Source organism: Dasypus novemcinctus, chromosome 4 (assembly GCF_030445035.2).
Source record: "Dasypus novemcinctus isolate mDasNov1 chromosome 4, mDasNov1.1.hap2, whole genome shotgun sequence".
NCBI classification, from domain to species: domain Eukaryota; kingdom Metazoa; phylum Chordata; class Mammalia; order Cingulata; family Dasypodidae; genus Dasypus; species Dasypus novemcinctus.
The window spans coordinates 166,184,089-166,202,309 of NC_080676.1; the positions used below are offsets into that span (position 1 = coordinate 166,184,089).

At 63.3% G+C, this 18,221-nt stretch overlaps 1 protein-coding gene across 1 annotated transcript in view; it reads left to right on the forward strand.

Moving 5' to 3' along the window:
• Positions 1-17,950, forward strand: part of TRPM2 (transient receptor potential cation channel subfamily M member 2) — a 77,705-nt gene extending 59,755 nt beyond the window's left edge. Inside the window, exons 25-34 of the mRNA XM_058296336.2 lie at positions 434-500; positions 1,894-1,981; positions 2,597-2,742; positions 3,446-3,519; positions 3,867-3,968; positions 11,950-12,036; positions 12,927-13,032; positions 14,071-14,172; positions 15,287-15,403; positions 15,735-17,950. Coding sequence (XP_058152319.1) covers positions 434-500; positions 1,894-1,981; positions 2,597-2,742; positions 3,446-3,519; positions 3,867-3,968; positions 11,950-12,036; positions 12,927-13,032; positions 14,071-14,172; positions 15,287-15,403; positions 15,735-15,860 — 1,015 coding nt within the window. The 3' untranslated portion in view covers positions 15,861-17,950. The remainder of the gene's footprint in view (positions 1-433; positions 501-1,893; positions 1,982-2,596; positions 2,743-3,445; positions 3,520-3,866; positions 3,969-11,949; positions 12,037-12,926; positions 13,033-14,070; positions 14,173-15,286; positions 15,404-15,734) is intronic.
• The last annotated feature ends 271 nt before the right edge of the window (positions 17,951-18,221 follow it).

Genomic DNA, 18,221 nt, shown 5'->3' on the forward strand with positions numbered 1-18,221 from the left:
ACTTTAACCACAACGGAGCGGGCACAGCGGGGGAGGGCCCTAGGTGGCCGCAAAATAAGGCAAAAACCAAGCCAAGACTCCCGGGACAGCGGCGGCCCCTCCTGCAGACAGCGGGGCCCCAGCCCTGCCCAGAAGGACTTGGCCGTGGGGGGCTCCGGCTCAGGAGCCCCCCGTCTGACCACGCACCTGTGCCCCCCGCTCGGCGTCCTGGCAGGGCCGGCTGCGGCGCGTCCTCGCCGGTTAGCTGGGAAGGTCCTCGAGGCAGGGGCTGTTCGTTCACTCGGGGTCTCCCCTGGGCGTCAGGCCCTTTCTGTGGCTGTGTTAGACGCCACCGAAACGCAAGGTGACGCGGCGCCGAGGCGCTGGAGCTGGGGTCCCCTGCAGGCCGGTACCATGCCCCCTGGCTCCGGGGCTCAGCTGTCCCTTCCTGCAGGGTCAACACCATCCTGGACCTGCTGGACCCAGACCAGGAGCAGAAGCTGGCCTCCCTGGGGAAGCAGGTGCGCTGGGGGCAGGGCCTCCGGCGGGGGTCCCGGCGGGCGGCAGGGCGGCGGGGAGGCGTCGGCGACGGCGGGCACCTTCATTGTCTGCCGGGAAGGTGCCACCCAAACCCCCCTTAGCTGGGCTGCACCTCGTGGGGCCTGGGGGCCACACTGGACCCCTCCCCCCGGGCTCCCAAGTCAGGAAGGGGCTGGGGGGCCAGGTGGCGGTGTCCTCGGCTGCACGGCCATGCCAGGGGGCTGACTTCTCCCCGCGGGCCTTTCCCGAGGCCCCCAAAATAGGCCCCGCAGCCTCCTGTCCCCTCAGCCCAGGTCAGAGACGTTTCCTGACACCCCCGTAGCCCAGGGAAGCCCCTCCCTCGGGGCACGTGCGGGGGGACCCCTCCACCCACCCACGTCCTCGGCCTGTGGGTCAGGCCCGGCCAACAGGCTCAAGGGGGTCAGGTGCCAGCGGCGTCTCTGTCCCTGGCAGGAACTTGCATGCCTTTGGCAGGCAGTGCCCTCGGACACTGGGGCGCCAGTGGCAGCTCCTGGGGGTCAGGGGGGCTCCAGGGGCTGGTGGGCGGTCCTGCAGGCCACGCTGCTCTCCCATTGTCTGAAGCCGGCGTGGGGTGGCGTGCTACTGTGGGTGTGCGGAGAGCTGGCTGGGGTGACCCGCTGCCATGGTCTGGGTGGCTGGAGGGGGCATCCTGTTGCCGTGGCCTGAGGAGCTGGTGGGGTGGCCTGCTGCTATGGCCTGCGGAGTGAGTACGGAGTGGCCTGCTACTGTGGCAGCCAGGGTGGCCTGCTACCGTGGCCTGGAGAGCTGGCAGGGGTGGCCGGCTGCCATGGCTATGTGGGGAGCTGGCAGGGTGGCCCGCTGCTGTGGCCTGGAGAGCTGGCGTGGGGTATCCTGCTGCCGTGGCCTGGGGAGCTGGTGGGGTGGCCTGCTGCCGTGGCTGCCTGGGCAGTGGCTTACTGTCAGGTTTCCCACTGCGCAGGATATAGAGAGGCAGGAGACAGGCTTTCTATGGGGGGTCACTGGGGGTCTCCAGAGCCAGGCTGCCATTCTTGCCGTCAGGCTGGGCCAGTGGGCGGGGGCAGGCGTGCTGGGGGGCGGGGGAGGTGTGCTGGGGGGCGGGGGAGGTGTGCTGGGGGCAGAGCAGGTGTGCTGGGGGGCGGGGCAGGAGTGTGGGGGGGTGGGGCGGGGCAGGAGTGCCGGGGGGCGGGACAGGAGTGCCGGGGGGCGGGGCAGGAGTGCCGGGGGCGGGGCAGGAGTGCCGGGGGGCGGGGCAGGAGTGCCGGGGGCGGGGCAGGAGTGCCGGGGGGCGGGACAGGAGTGCCGGGGGCGGGGCAGGAGTGCTGGGGGTGGGGCAGGTATTAACCACGTCCTGCCCGGGGCGGGGCTTCCCAGGTGGCCCAGACGACCGAGGCCCTGCGCTGGATTGTGAAGGCGCTGCGGGACGGCGGCTTTGGCGTGGCAGCGGGCATCCCAGCTCTGGGTGAGTGGGTGGCCTGGGCAGTGGGCCCTGCCAGCCTGGGTCCTCTGGGGCCTGGGGTCTCTCACTGGCACAAGTGCCAGTGCGGGGCTCCCGGTGGCTCCCTGTTCCCCGCACCTGCCCCCCGAGCCCTGCCGGCGGCTGTCGCTGGGCCAGCGCCTTTGGGGGGCTTAGCCCACCCCCCAGACCACAGACTGCCCAGCTCCCAAGGTGGGGAGGGTGCCTGGCCAGCTCTAGACCACGTCTGAGCTGCAGTTGCCTCCTGAGTGATGGAGGGCCAGGGCCGTTTCCCGCGTGACCAGCCCAGGGGTCCGAGCGGCCCACCCAGGCGTCGCCAGAGTCCCCAGCAGACCGACCCTCAAGCGGGCGGCCTTGCCGGGCTCCCGTGAGCTCAGCTGGTACCGCGGCCTCCGCTGGCAGCGGTCACAGCAGAGGCAGGTGTGCGCTGGGGAGCGTGGCGCCGACGCTACGGGTGACACGGGGGCCCTGGGGGCCACGGGGGCCGGCGCACGGCCTGCTTGGCGCCTGGCGCAGGGAGGAGGGGGAGCTGGGCACCGCCGGGAGACGCCTGGAGAGGCAGCTCTCCCGCGGACCCCTGAGCCCTCGCACCCTCGCCAGCATCGGGGACGGCCCTGGAGGAGCTGGGCGGCGGGTGGCCGGCCGAGGACCAGGGCGACGCCCACCACGTGAACGCGCGGCACCTGCTGTACCCCGACGCCCCTGTCACGCGCTTCTCTGTGCCCAATGAGAAGGTCCCCTGGGAGGTGAGTGCCCGTCCCGGCGGGGGCGGAAGGACGGCTGGCCACCCCAGCCCCCCGGCCTGGTCTCCTGAGGGCGACCCTGACCCTGGCCTATTCATAGCATCTTCCCCGCCACGGGGCATCTGTCCACGTGTGGACAGATGAGGAAACCGAGGCAGGGAGCGCCCACGTGGACGTGCAGTAGGGGTGATGGCCTGGGGCTCTCAGCGGTGCATTTGGGGTGCTCACGAGAGCCGGCCCGTCCTCAGTGCAGCCCGTCACCTGCCCCGTTACCCCTAGCTGCCACTTAGCCCGATTCCACGGCCTCGGCCAGCGCTCAAGGCCCCTTCCCCTGGCCCGCGAGGGCGGGCGAGCCTTTCGGCCTTTCTGGAGCACACTGGGCCGCTGCCTCTGGCCGCTGCATCCCCCGGTTCCTTCTCCCCGAGCCCACGCCCAGGGCCCGGCGGGGACCCCGCCCCTCTTGGGGAGCCGCCCCCCCAGCCCTGCGCTGAGCTGGCGACGCCGGGTGCCCCCGCTGGGGTGGCACTATGTCCTGTGTTGAGTGCTGCTCCACCTGGCCTGGTTGGCGCTCCTTGCGAGCCCTTTTGGGGTCAGGAGAGCCTGGCCTTGGCCGGGGCTGGGGGGAGGAGCGCCCCCCTCCATCCCGGGCGCCGGGCGCCGGGCACCTGGCCCGCATCTGAGCAGGCACCGCCGCGTTCTGCCGCAGGTAGAGTTCCTCATCTACCAGCCGCCCTTCTACACGGCCGAGCAGGACAAGGCCACCGCGGACCCCGTGGGAAGGTGAGCGTGGCGCGCCCCCGTGGCCCCCTCCCCGCCCATCCCCAGGGCCCCGGGGAGGGGCCGGGAGGGCCGGGGCCGCCCCAGAGCTGACCGCCCCGAGTCCCGCACAGGCCGGCGCGGCGGCTCCTCCCGGCCCCGTCCACCCCGGGGTCCCGGCTCCGGGGGAGGGACGGGCCTCGGCGCCTTCCAGGGAGGGGGACACAGCCTTCAGCCTGGGGGTGCCGGGGCCCAGGGGCTCCTCTCTGCACGTGGGGCACGGGAGGGGCAGGGACGGGCCGTGTCGGCGCCGCCGCCCGCTCGCGCCCCGCGGGGCGTTTCAGGGGACGCGTCTTCTCTCCCGCCCCCAGCGACCTGGAGGCCCTGTCCACGATCTGCTTCAACGCCACGGACGGCCTGGTGGACCGCCGGAGCTTCCACGGCACCTACGCCGTCCAGGACGCGCTCCCCCGGTGAGTCGGGGCTGGCCCCCGGAGCCCCTCGCCGGCCCTTGGCCCGGGGTTTGCTTCTGGGGTCACAAGCCCCCGCGTTTCCTGGTAAGAAGGGAAACGTGGACTCGGCGCCTCCCTTGGCGTCCCCGCGCTGGCCTGGCCTTTTCAGTCTCCCCAGGGGACGGCAGCGCCGGGCGGGAGGAGGGGCCGGGCCGCGCCAGGCTGGCCTTGGCCTTGGCGTCAGCCTCGTTGACTTCGACTGGGTCTGCAGAAGACGGGGTGATGGTGCGCTCTGGCCTCGCTGGCCCTGTGACGGTGACGGGGAGAGAGGACGTGGCAGCTGGGCTGCTCCTGCGGGGCGATGGGCCTCGCTCCCCTGCGCCACCCGGCCCAGCTCTGCTTCGCAGCCAGGAAAGCCAGGCACGGGCGTTGGGGACCCGGGACGTGCAGGCGCGGCCTCCGGAGCTCCCGGCACCGCGATTCCCTGGCGTCAGGATGGGGGGGTTGTGGGGTGTCTGCGGGATGTGCGGCCCGAGGAGCCTCGTGGAGCAGGAGAGGCAGGGGGCCTGCGGGGAGGAGGGAGGAGGGAGGAGGCGGGTGTGGCCTTCGGGATGGGTGGGGGTGAAGCCGGAAGGTGGGCGAGCAGGGAGCCCCGTGGCGGGTGTGCATGCAGGAAGGTGAGTCTGCTGTCGTGTGAAGATGGACGAGCAGAGCGGGCAGCTGAGACCAGTGAGGTGCCATGCAGGAGCCCAGCTGGGCAGGGGGGAGAGGGCAGGGAGCACCTGCTCCAGGCGATGGAGAGGGCAGGAGCACCTGCTCCAGGGGATAGGGCTGGGAGCACCTGTTCCAGGTGATGGAGAGGGCTGGGAGCACCTGCTCCAGGGGATAGGGCTGGGAGCACCTGCTCCAGGTGGTAGGGCAGGGAGCACCTGCTCCAGGCGATGGAGAGGGCAGGGAGCACCTGCTCCAGGGGATAGGGCTGGGAGCACCTGCTCCAGGTGATAGAGTGGGCAGGGAGCACCTGCTCCAGGTGATAGGGTAGGGAGCGCCTGCTCCAGGTGATAGGGTAGGGAGCGCCTGCTTCAGGTGATGGAGAGGGCAGGGAGCACTAAATCTTCCTCCTGCTCCCCTGTGGGCTCCCGGCTTCACCAGCGGCTCCCACAGGGGTGGAAAGTTTATCGCTGTAACAAGGGAGTCCTTTTCCCCAATATTCTGGATGGTTCTCTCTACTTCCATGATTGACTTGCTGTGGCTGGCTGATGTTTATGCTTCCAGAACCCACATCCTTAATGACTTCAAAGAAAGTAAATAAATTTAGTATTTTGTGACCCTGCTCTCCAAGGACCTATCTGCCTTTTCTTTTCTTTTTTTTAAAGATTTATTTATTTTTTGTTTCACCTCTCCTTTCCCCACCCCTCGTTGTCTGCTCTCTGTGTCCATTCACTGTGTATTGTTCTGTTTCCACCTGCATTTTTGTCAGGCAGCACCGGGAATCTGTGTCTCTTTTTGTTGCCTCATCTTGCTGCATCAGTTCTCCGTGTGTGAGGCACTACTCCTGGGTGGGTTGCGCTTTTCACGGGGGGCAGCTCTCCTTGCGGAGCACATTCTTTGCTCCTGGGGCACCCCTATGTGGGGGACACCCCTGCATGACACGGCACTCCTTGTGTGCAGCAGCACTGTGTGGGCCAGCTCACCACATGGGCCAGTAGGCCCTGGGTTTGAACCCTGGACCTCCTATATGGTAGGTGGATGCTCTATCCATTGAGCCACATCCATTTCCCCCTTTTCTTTTTAATATATATTTTTATTAGGGACATTCTGAGCTTACAAAACCTTCATGCAAATGTGCAGAATTCCCATACAACACCACTCCGATACCTTACATTGCTGTGGAACATTTGTTTCACATTATGAGCTAACATCAGACTATTATTACTGCAGTCTATAGCATACATTTGATTTTTCCCCCATACCCCCTCCCCACTATTTACACCATGTATTAGTATCATACATTTGTTAGAGTTCATGAGGACACTCTTGGATTTTTCGTACTGTTAACCACAGTCCTTTTTCCACCATATGGTTCATTGTGTTACGGACCCCCATTAGTAACACTATGTATTAGTACTGTACGTTTGTTGTAATTCATGGGAGAATGTCCTCATACTTGTACTGTTAATCACAGTCCATCTTCACCACATGGGCCACTGTGTTGTACAGTCCCTTGCCCTGTTCATTCTATCCAAAGCGTGCGCTCAGTGGCTCTCGCTTCCATCACAGAGTTGTGCAGTCATTGCCTCATTAAATTTTTGAACATTTTCCTTAGTCCAAAAGAAAAAATCCCACAACCCCCTATTGTTGATCGTTAGCCTTGGTATAGTAGCTTCTTTGACACTGATGCAAGAATATTAAAATTTTGATGTTGACTGTAGTCCATGAGTTACATCAATTGTATTTTTCCATGCATCTCCATATTCTTACCACCTTGTAATAGTCACATCCATTTGTTCTAGTCCATAGATGAACATCTTATTGTATCTGTACAATTCTCATCCATCTCTTGGGTCACTGTGTTATTCAGTCCCTCGATTCTTCTCTAGGTTTCTTTCAATTGACATTTACGTTCTTAGAGTGCCCTTCCAGCCACAACCCCATTTATGAACCAGTTGTGTTAGTAATACTCACTATAACATGTTACCATCCACGCTATGTCTACGTTTTTATGGTCAAGCTAATTGAAAATTCTACCTATGTTAAGCATCAATCCCTTCTCAGCCCTCATCCTGTCTCTCTCTTTTTTTTAAAAAAGATTTATTTATTTATTTATTTATTTATTTATTTATTTATTTATTTCTCTTCCCCGGGGTTTGAACCACAGACCTCCCATGTGGCAGGCAGGCGCCCTATCCATTGGACCAAGTCCTCCTCCCCATCCTGTCTCTTAGAAACCTGCACTCCAGGTTTTAACTCTATGTGCTTATTCTTTGTGAAACTGACGTTTTTAAACTAATAAATCTTCTGTGATTATGTTCATCATCATCTATTTGGGTCTTCTCTTTATCTTTACTGAAAGCTTTGTAATTTTCTTCATGAAGATCTTGCACTTTCAAAAATTTATTCCTGGGTACTTAATAACTTTTGTTCTTACTGTGAATGGTATATACTTCTATTACATTTTTTAATTGATAGTTACAGGAATATAGGAATATTTTTTATTTGCATGCTAGCTTTGTATCGAGCAATTTTGCAAAACGTCTTTATTAGTTATATGAGTTTCTTTGTAGATTCCTTTGGATTTTCTGGTAGATGATCATGTGTTCAGCAAGCAGCAGTTTGTCTTTATCCTTATTTTCTCCTTTAGTCATTATAGCTCATTCTTTTTTCTTGCCTTATTGTGTTGGGTAAACTCTTCAGTACGATGTTGACTGTTGGGTTTTGGCATGCTTTGTGCTTTGTGTTTCACCATTGCGTTCCCTTTTATTCTCAGTGTCCTGAGAGGTTTTTTCAGGTCTATTGTTATTCATTTTTAAATGTTTTTAAAATATATATATTTTTTACAGTATTTTCAACTTAAACATGATTCACACTGAACACGTATGACGGTTAATGTACCCAGATGTCAAGGTTAAGGAGCCAAGGTTCTGGCTTGGTTAAAAGGACGGTTGTGTTGCAGACTGTTGTCACGATGGTTGACAGGAAAAGCTCGAGTCGGGTTGCGGTTTCTCTGTTCCTTTGGATTAAGGGTTCTTCCAGTGTTAGACCCCACAGGCGTAGCTGCGATGCCGTGGACACCGCAGAAAAGACCCAGTTCTCAAGCCACATCCTTCTTAGCCCTAACGTTAGGAGCAGTCACCGTTCCTAACGTGGAACATACCAGGCAAGTGAGGGCGAGTCCTCATCTCTCCCCACCTTGAGCCTCAGTAGCCAAAGGCGCTTGTCTCTAACGAGCTTCAAACTAACCGCAGCCCTTCTTCAGAAAAAGGAAACTCCTTTGATGAGGACCAGGGCAGATCCAAGTCTGACCTGAGAAATATGCTAAACAATTAGGACTTAAATTTTGTCGTTTTAAAAAAGTTTACACATTAGTAAGAGTTGGTTAACCCTAAGGAACCAGTTTAGCCTCAAGGAAGATTTAGTTGAGATTTAGAGGTCGTTTAACCTGGTGTCTTGTCACCTTGACTCGTGCTTCTCTCCTCACTGTCTTCACATCAGCCATTGGGCCAGTTCTATTTTCAGCAAATGTCTGATGGTTTTTTACTGAATAATAATAAAGTTTTACTCAGCACTTTTATGAAGCATGTGAGACCAGCAAAAGTTTGGCAATGCCTAGTACGCAGTCACAAGAGAGCCTTACAAATCTTCGGATCCTGCCTTCACAGCGTGGGATTGCGCTCCGTCCACCAGAAGAGGGCCCCGTGTACTCAGATATCTCAGTCCTCACCCCGGCTCTCCACCGCCCGCGGCACCACCGCTCGCGTGCGTGTCACCGCCACGTCCCTTCCCTAGTCCACACAGACCCCCAGGCCGGAAGTGACCTGGGCGTTTTATCCCGCACAGTTGTCACACGTTGTCAGGGCTTTTTTCTGCCATCAGTTGGGATCACTTTATGTGTTTGCTTTTATCCTGTTAGGGTATGTATTATACTTATCGATTCTCTAATGTTGAACCATCTTTGCATTCCCAGGGTAAACACTCTTTCAGTTGCATTTGACATATTTTTGGAGTACATTTACTAATACTTTATTTAGGATTTTTGTATCCATGTTCAAAAATGACTTTGCCAATGGCTCGTCTTTCCTTCCGCTGCTGTTTTCCAGGTTTGGTACAAGGCTGTACCAAGTCCCTTTTCTCGTCTTTGGAACTGTTTGAACGAGGCCGCAATTACCTGCATCTGAAAAGTTTGGTAAAACCCATCTATAGAAACAGGTTGAACACCTTTTTTGTCGGTGGATTTCTAGCTACGCGGTTTTCCTTAGTGGTTTTTGGAATCAGGCTTTCTCTTTCTTCTTTGGTCCCTTTGGTAATTGCAGTGTTCTTAGAAAGTTACCTTTCTGTCTAGCTTTTCGGATGTATTGTGTTACAGGTATTCATAGTATTCTCTTAACATTTAAATTTTTTTCTAATGTAACTATGCAGTAGTTATTTCCCCTTTGAACATTGATATTTATTATGTCTTCCCTTTTGTTTTTCGCTGATTATTCTTGTCAGAGGTTAGTTGTGTGATCTTTTCAAAGAGCTGGCTTCTGGTTTTGTTGACTATCTTACTTTTTTCCTATTTCATCAATTTTTTGCACTTTTCTTCCTTTCTTTCCCCTCCCCTTTCCTCCCTCCCTTCCTTCCTTCTTTCCTCTTCTGTGAGTTTGCTCTTAATTAGAATGACTGCTAAATTTATTTCCTAATTCATGCACGTAAGGTCATAAGCTTCTGTCTAAGACCTGATAGGCTGCCCTCATTAAGCATTGCATTGTAAGAGATTTCATTTTCCACTTTATAAATTCATTAGGATTTTCTTTTTAGCCTTTAGATTATTTTAAAATGGACCTTTGGTTGTTAAGCCAGCGTTTGTTGTTGCTTTCTCATTTTATTTCATTATGCCTGAGTATGATCTCTTGACACTGACTCTTGAAAATCAGAATCGACCCTCTGCCCCCCAGGACCCTCCCCCCGCTGCCCTGCCCGCCCCCCCACCCCCCCACAGGCTGTTGGGACACGGCAGCCCCCTGAGGCTTCTCCACCTTCACCTGCTCACACGCGGGGGCCCTTTGTGCGGCGGGGTGACCGTCCATGGCCCGCAGGCCAGCCCCACGTCAGACACGTCCCCTGTGAGCTCCTGTGGCCCCGCGTCCCCTGTTCCGTGGCTTTCCTCCTCTCGCGCGCGTTCCCGTCGGCACGGGTGCCAGGACTGTCCTGCCCTTAAGCTGACCCTCTCCCCTTGACTGGAACGCCCCGGAGACCAGCTCGCTGCGCAGTTCCTGTCCCTTTCTCACCCGAAGTCCCTCCAGGCAGGCTTTCACTGCCACCTCGCCTCTGAAAGGGCCGCGGGCCACGGAGGCGCCACGCCGTGACACCCAGAGGCCTCACTGCCAGGCGCTCTCACCTCCGCTTGCAGGGCCGAGGGCGCGGGAGGGGGTGGTGGCGGGCTGCTGGTGTGGTCGCCGGCTCTGGCCCTTCTCAGCTGGCGCCGTGGGGTCCTGTGGAGGGAGCTTAGGACCTGGCCGCCCTCGTGCCTGGCAGGCTGCACTTGCCTCTGGCCGTGCTGGCCTGGCCGTGGCCGTGGCCGGAGCTGTCCGGCGAGCAGCAGGAAGTTGTGCATGAAGGTCCGGGGCGGGGGTTGGCGCAGGGCTGCGGGCTTGGGGACGGGCGACCCTGCTCGCTGCCCTCTGACCCGCTCTGACCGCTTGGTTGAAGGAAGAGGGGACGGTGTTGGCTCTGAGTGCGGCGGGCGCAGGCCCTGTGCCCTGCCAGGCGCCGCCGCCCCCCGCACCCCCCAGAGGCCTCGGCCAGACCAGGGAGTCCGGGGCAGGAGAGGGCGGGAGCTGGGGTCGGGCAGTGGGGAAAGAAAGCTCCGAGGACGAGGGTGGGGGAGCGCCAGGGCTGACCGCGGGCTGTGGAACTTGGGCGGGTGTTTTTGGGGTGCGCTGGGAGTGAGAGCCTGGACTGCGGGGCCCGGGCAGGGCCGGGACAGCGGGAGGGAAGGGGGAAGGGACAGCAGGCACCCGGGGGGGTCTGTGCACGGGCAGGGGCGGTACTGAGCGCCAGGGCAGGGCTGGTCGGGGGCAGAGGGGGCTGGCGGGCAGGTGGGGGCAGCCAGGTGCTGGTGAGGGGTGCAGGAAGGCGGGCACTTGCACAAGGGCCGATCGGGCAGGGGTGCTGAGGTTGAGGGGGCGCCGGGGTCTCGGGGGTTCCGGGAGAGCCGTCACAGCACCCGGGCAGGGGGTCTGTGTGGGCGGGAGAGACGGGGGAAAGGGCCGAGTGGGGAGGCCAGGGCCCTGCGGTCCAGTCTGGGCGTGGCCTGAGGGGCCCGTGGACAGGGGGGTCAGCGGGAAGAACTTTGGGGGTCGGGTGGGAGTTAGAAGTGGGTGGGGGGACGAATTCTGCTTCCGGGGTGAATTCATGTGACCTGAACCCAGATCCCAGAATTTATTTGAAACAGGGTCCGAGAAAGGTCCCTGATGCTGGGAGATCCTGGGCCCCGTGCCGGTGCCTGTGGGGTGCGGGGAGACCCCCTGTGGGCTGGCGCTGCCCGGGGGGCCCTGGCTGGTGGGGGCGGCTGCTGGGGCTGCGGGCGCAGGCAGACCCGGGGGTGCCTCGGCAGCGGGGGCTGCCACTCGGTCCCAGGGCCGCCCCGGGGGTGTCCTTCCTCTTGGGGTTTGCTGGCGTCCAGCCTCTGGCCGCTCCTGTGGTGTCCCCTTGTGTGTCCTGTGTCCTCTCTGCGGAGGACTCGAGCCCCGTCGGATCCCTGCCGCGTGGGCCCCTTCCCTGGTCACGCTTCCCAGGCCCCCTTTACAAACGGGGCCCACCTCAGGGCTGGTGCAGCTGGACGTGCCCATGGTGGGGGCGCGAGTCCACCCCCGGTGGCCTCCAGCTCGCCAGGTGGGGGCGGCTCACGCGTGCCAGGGCCTGTGGGCACCCCGCGGGCAGCTCCACGTGGACTGGCCGGCCACTTGCCCTGTGGGGAGGGGACGGCCGTTCACCACCTCATTGGGTACAGGAGACCCCAAGGAGACCCCTCCCCAGCAGACCCTGGTGTCCCCTAAGACCCCCGCGTGGGGGACAGGACCGTGGCCTGGCTGCGTGTCGGGGCTCCTGGCAGACCCCCAGCGCCTCCCCTCCTTGTTTCGCGTTGACGCAGTTCCTGGGCCCGAGAGTCCAGACCCCCACGGCCCGGCAGCTGGGCAGGGCTGGCTGGGGCCGAACCCCATCCCCGGCCGCAGTGCCGAGGCCCCCCGCCCGGCCCGGCCCCTCCCGGCTGCCCTCCCTGAGCCGCCCCCTCCCCGCCCAGGAACCCCCAGGGCCGCACGGGGCTGCGCGGGCGCGGGAGCCTCCGCCGCTTCGGGCCCAACCACAGGCTGCACCCGGTCTTCACCCGGTGAGTCCCGCGCGGGCCGGGCGGCGTCCCTCCCCGCGGCGGCCGCCCCTGGGGCCCCCGAGCGCCGGGAGACAGCGTCGGCGCTGCTCGTGGGTGCAGGGCGGGTCAGCGGGGGAGCGCGGGCGAACCCGGGGGACGGCTGTGCACCCCCACGCCCGGCCCCACCTACCCCAGAGGCCGCCCCGTTCAGTCAGACACGCTGGGGGGACAAGAAGCCACACCCAGGGCCCTGGACCAAGGACGGGAGCTGCAGCCCAGAAGGCTGGGGCCACGGCGGGGGACGCCGGCGTCTGGGGGCTGAGCCTGCAGGGGACCCCCCCCCACAGAACCTCTAGACAGCACACGCACACGCGTGACCACACACGCACATACAGCCACACGGAAACACACACCACCCACAACACACAAGGCACATACCCCACACATGTACACACGCACACATATACGCACGTGCCAACACATGCGCCCACACAAGCACGCACCACACGTCTGTGTCATCCCACGCACACGTGCCCTAGAGGTTACCCCTTAAGGCCGTGCCGCCTGCCCGGCTCTGGCCCTGCGTGCTGCTGTCCTGACAAAGCTTCCCAGGGCCCCCCGCCTGGGCTGTGCCCCTCGCCCTGATGCCCATCGCTGCGGGCTCATGCCAGCCCCCCGTAGTCATGGAAACGGAGCAGCGGGGCCCAGGGCAGTGCCTCTTCAGGGCCTCTCCAGGGCTACGGGGCCCTTTTTAGCCCAACCCCTCTCCCTGGGGACCGGCCTAGGGCGGGCAGGGGCCGCGGGAGGTGCCCCGTGGGGGCGGGGTGGGGCGGGGCGGGCAGGGGCGGCGGCAGGTGCCCCGTGGGGGCGGGGGGCGGGCCGGCAGGGGCTGCCCGCGCTGCTTCCTGCAGGTGGAAGAGGAACAAGGACGGGACCATCGGCCGCAGAGGCGTCCACAAGCTGCTGGAAGTGCTGCTCGTCAGGCGCGCGGGGGCCGAGCTCTGGGCCCTGCCGGGGGTGAGTGCCGGGCGCCATGCGGGGGCCGGGCCTTAGGCCGCGCGTCCCACCCCGATCAGGACCCCGGGCTGGGCAGGGCGCCGTCCCCGACTGTGCCGACGGCCAGCTGCTCGCGTCCAGCCTGGGCCTGCGGCCGCAGGGCCCTGGCCACAGGGTCTTCTTCTGGGGCCCCCGTCCGGCAGCCCCTCCCGCACACGGGGCCCCTCGGGGCAGGAGGCTTCCCGGCTCTGGGCTGGGCCCCAAGCCTCACCGTGACAGTGGACGGGCACCCGCCTCTGCAGGCGTCCACGCTGGGGGGTGTGGTGACGAGCAACGGGGTGCGGGGGTGCCGAGGACAGGCGCGGAGGGCGGGGGCAGCTGTGACTTGGAGCTGTGGGTCCCGAGAGGCATCCACGGGCAACAGTTTATGGGGGGCGTGGGTGCAGAGCTGTGCCTTGGGTGGGGGACACCCTGAGGCAGAGGACAGGGACAGCTGGGTGGAGAGAACAAAAGCTGCACCAGCCGGGGGCAGGCGGGAGGAGGCGGAAGGCATGGAGGGAGGGCTGTGGGGGAGGGTGGGGGGAGGGCCGTGGGGGAGGGCCACTGGGGGAGGGCCGTGAGGAGCTGTGGGGGAGGGGTGCTGGGGGAGGGCCATGAGGGAGCTGTGGGGGAGGGCTGTGGGGGGGGCTGTGGGGGAGGGCCATGGGGGAGGGCCGTGGGGGAGGGCCATGAGGGGGCCATGGGGGAGGGCTGTGGGGAGGGCCATGGGGGAGGGTCATGGGGGAGGGCCATGAGGGGGCCGTGGGGGAGGGCCGTGGGGGAGGGCCATGGGGGAGGGCCGTGGGGGAGGGCCGTGGGGGAGGGCCGCAGCACCCTCCCAGGCGCCCATCCTCAACACTGCACCTTGCCCAGCACACCCGGCTTAAGCCACGGCAGGTGTCGGACGCCGGCATGGGCAGTGGGTTCCGGGCAGGGTGTCTCCCGTGGCAGCTGGGTGCCCTGCCTGGACGCGGGCCCACCCCGGGGCGCGGCGCCGCTGACCGGCCACCCTCTCGGCAGGGCTGGCGGATGCTGGAGGAGGCGCTGCCCGCGGAGCTGAAGGACATCCTTGCGCCCGAGTTCTGGGCGTCCTGCGAGAACCTGCTGCGGCGGGGGACGGAGGTAGGCGGGCGGCCGCGTGGCGCCGCTGTGTCCCGGGTCCCTCGGGGCTGGCCTCGGGGCAGGCGCGGTTGCAGCTGGGGGTCCCGCTGGGCCACGTGGTCCCCCGCCCCCCACCCGGCTCCTGGGAGGCCTGGCCCGCACCTCCGCCCCCCTCGCCCCTAAACCAGGGCGTCTGCCCCAGGGATTCCGCCCCCTTCCAGTCGGGCCCAGCTGCGGCTCGGGGCCAGTGGGGGACCCCGGTGTCCCAGCCTGGGGCTGCTGTAGACAGCCCCCCAGCACACGGCTGGCCCCGGCGCCGGCCCCTGGGGAGGGCCGCTGCCCCAGCACGCACCCACCTGCCGCGGCTCGTCGCTTTATCAAATGCTTTCCAAACTACAGAGGCCGTGCAGGTCCCCATGACACCCCAAAACCCAGAAGGGGGGACGTGAAAAGGAAATGCCCCTTCACCTCCCTAAAGGAATGCCCCTCCCCGGGGCACCCCACGAGCCACTGGTGTGGACTGTCCCAGAACGTTTGCTTTGTCCTAAAGCGTCCATCAGCACCATCTCCCGCCCGTGCACACGCGGGTACACACTTGTGGTGAAAACGGGGCTTCACTGGGCACGTCCACAACGGCCATACTTGTAGGTCTTCGCTTATAAGTTCGCCTCGTTCCTTCCACGGCGCTGTCGTATTTCGTGGACGAAGCGTGCCGTGGCTAACAGCATCCCGGGGCCGCTTAAGCTGCCCTTACTTCCAGGACTGTTACATGTTCGGCTGAAACAGGAAAGTGCTGATGTTTGGCTGGTTCCCACCCACCGACTCGGCCACGGCACGTGGTTTGACCTGTCCCGTGCCTCGGGGGTGCGGAGCCTCCTCTTTTACATCCTTTAAAGGTTTCTGGAAGCCGAGCCTGGTCAGGTCGGGGTCCGAGGGCCCCAGATGCCAGGCCAGAGGCCGGACGTGGCCACGTCGTGCAGGCCGGGGACAGAGGCGTGGGGGCTCCCTCGTGGCACGGCTGTGCTGGAGCCTGTCCCGGGGCGAGAGCGGGTGGGGTGAGGGCGTGCAAGGCGCCTGCGGGGCGAGAGCCCCCGGACCACGTCCGGTGCCTGGGCCCACCCGCTCGGCCTCGCAGGTGTACAAGGGCTACGTGGACGACCTGCAGAACACAGATAACGCCTGGGTCGAGGTGGAGGCCATCGGCGTCCACTTCCAAGACCAGAATGACGAGGAGCTGAAGACGCTGAATTCTGTACGGGGCCGGGGACGCAGTGCACAGGGGCGGCGGGGGGCAGCGGGGGGGGGGGGGGGGGGGCGGGGCAGCGCCTGGGGCGCTGACGGGCGTGTCGTTGACGTCTTTGTTTGGGACGTGGGTGGAGCCCAGGGTTCCGGGGCCACCTGCCAGCGCCTGCCTTGGTGGGTGGGCTCGTGACCGTCGTCTGACTCCGGTTTCACGGAGGAATGAAGGGGCCGGGCTCAGGCCAGGTGGTTCGCGGAGGGGGGGCGGAGTGTCCGCGGCCCCCCTCCGGGTCCTGGGGGCTGGGCCGAGGGGCTGGGAGTGAAGCCCTGCTCCCGCCCTGCAGCACCTGCAGGACAGCTCGCCCAAGGTGACCGTCCAGTGGCAGGTGGTGGACGAGGGGCTCCCACTCTACGGCAGCCACAAGGCCATCCTCCAGAAGGTGGCCGCCGCCTTCGGGGCCCACTACTGAGGCGCCAGGACCCCCGTCGGTGCCCCCGGACATGGCCGCACCTCCCCCGCGGGCTGCCCGAGAGCCCCGTGCCGCCCGGAGGAACAGGGTGGACGCGGTGCACGGGGGCCGGCAGCCACCTGAGGACACGCGGGGGGACGTGGCAGGTCGCCCCCCCAGCACACCGGAGCCTCCCTCCCCCCTTTCCCCCTCCCTCCCTGTGAGCTGAGGGCCAGCCGCCCCAAGAAGGAGCAGGCAGGGGCCAGGGGCCTCCCTCCTGCTACGGCGGAGGGCCACCCGGGTTTAGTGCCCGCAGCTCCCCAGGGACCACCAGGCTGGAGGACGGCATGAAAGCCGCGGGCTGCAGCCTGGCCAGGCCCCGTGTGTTCACAGAGCGCGACACGTGTGCGGTGGAGCGGGCGCTGGCGGCAGCAAGGCCCCGAGCCAGAGGGGCTGCTGCCGGGGCCACCCCACCTCCCTCTGCACCAAAGGCCGAGCTTCCCAGGGCCAGGCTGACTCCCATGGGCGTCTCCCGTGGACATCTGTGCATCTATCCCGTGGACGTCTCCCGTGGACACCTCCAGGCCCCTCATGCCAACCCATCACTGGCCCTCATGCCCACCCCCAGCTCCCTCTTCGTTCTTCCTAGGGCAGCCTCCAGCATCGCCCACACGCCTCGAGCAGGGGACTTGGGCGTCCTCATGTCCCCTGCACCCTACATAGGTACCCTGTGGAGCTCAGCTGCTGCGAGTAGCCACCCTCTCCAGGCCCGCCTGCCTCGGTCTCCCCACCCGTACTTCACGGCCAACGTTCCTGTCCCCAGGGCTCCCCACCCCCTCGGCATTCAAAGATACATGGCTGATCACGTGCCACTCCACCCCAAATCCCCAAGTTCTGGAACAAAAGAACCCCCCCCCCCCCCGGCCGGAGGCTTCTCACAGAGGCCGACATTCAGGCCGTGCCCCAGGCTCTGACTCGGCAGGCCCAGGGGGTCCTGGAACCTGCACCTTCATCAGCACCCACTGGCACCCAGCGATGCTGAAGCCACAGGTTTGAAACTTCATGGCCATGGCCACGGGACAGGCCATCTGACGTGCCACAGCCACGGGACAGGCCATCTGACGTGCCACAGCCACGGGACATGCCACCTGCCGTGTCATAGCCATGAGTCAGGTCACCTGACGAGCCACAGCCATGGGACATGGCCACCTTATGTGCCACAGCCACGTGATGGGCCATCTGATGTGCCACAGCCACAGGACATGGCACTTGACATGCCACAGCCACAGGACATGCTACCTAATGTGCCACAGCCATGGCCACCTGGCACTCCACAGCCATAGGACACGGCTGCCTGGCATTCCATGGCCACGGGGTGCAGCCACCCGGTGCTCTACCACTGCGGCCACAGAACGCACTCCCTGAACACCACTGCTGCGGACATGGGACAGGCCGCTGACCCTCCTCTCCTGCCCCTCCCGCTGCACCCCCAGCCACAAGGGTGGGCCACTTGCCAGTGGGAAAGGGCTGCCTGTCGGTCAGTCCATGTCTGTTGCTGGGTCCTTGGCAAGCCTCTGGGCCAGCACTTGTCACACCCAAGGGCCTCGTCCATTGTCACTTCCTGGCTGCACCACTGGCCTCAGCTTCTGAGGTCCAGAGGCCACATCTCTCCTTGGAGTAGATGCTCCAGCAATGTCAAAGCTGACGGGGGCTGTGCCAGGGCAGGCAGGGGGCGAGGTGGCCCAAAGGGGGGATGGGCGCAGCAGCCATGGGAGGGGGGGCGTGAGCGCGCCACGAGAGCAGCCTTGGAGGAGCGGCCGGACCGAGAACGCACGGGGCTGGGCGGAGGACACCTCAGAAGCACAGGTGGGGGCAAGCCAGCCACGGTTAGAGCTCCCCGGACTTCTCAGAGACCAAGGACCTTGTATTTTCTAGTGTGATATTTTTTTGGTGATGTATATATCTTCAAAAAAAATACAATGTACAAAAATGATGGGGTGGGGAATGGCTTATATGGCAACCTCTTAGGTTTTTTGTTTTTATGTTTTTTAATATAACATTCCTTGTGATCTATCAACTTTAATAAAAAAAAGTTTGATGGAAAAAAAAAAGCTCAAACTGCCTAGGACTTGGGGGTGGCCGTACAGGGCTCTCCAGCGAGCGGGCTGGGGTCCAGGAAGGAGGCTGGAGCTCGCGGCCGGGAGACCCTGGCAGCTGGGTGGGCCGAGGGACAAATGTCACTAGGTCTGCGCCGGCCCCCCCCCCCCAGCCCTCCTGGCCAGCAGGGAACCGGGGGGCCCGGGGCGGCTTCCACCCCGCAGGCGAGGTCGCACCCCAGCGCAGGGGTCTCCACCTTGGGCTGCAGCCGGCTCCCCCGGCGGG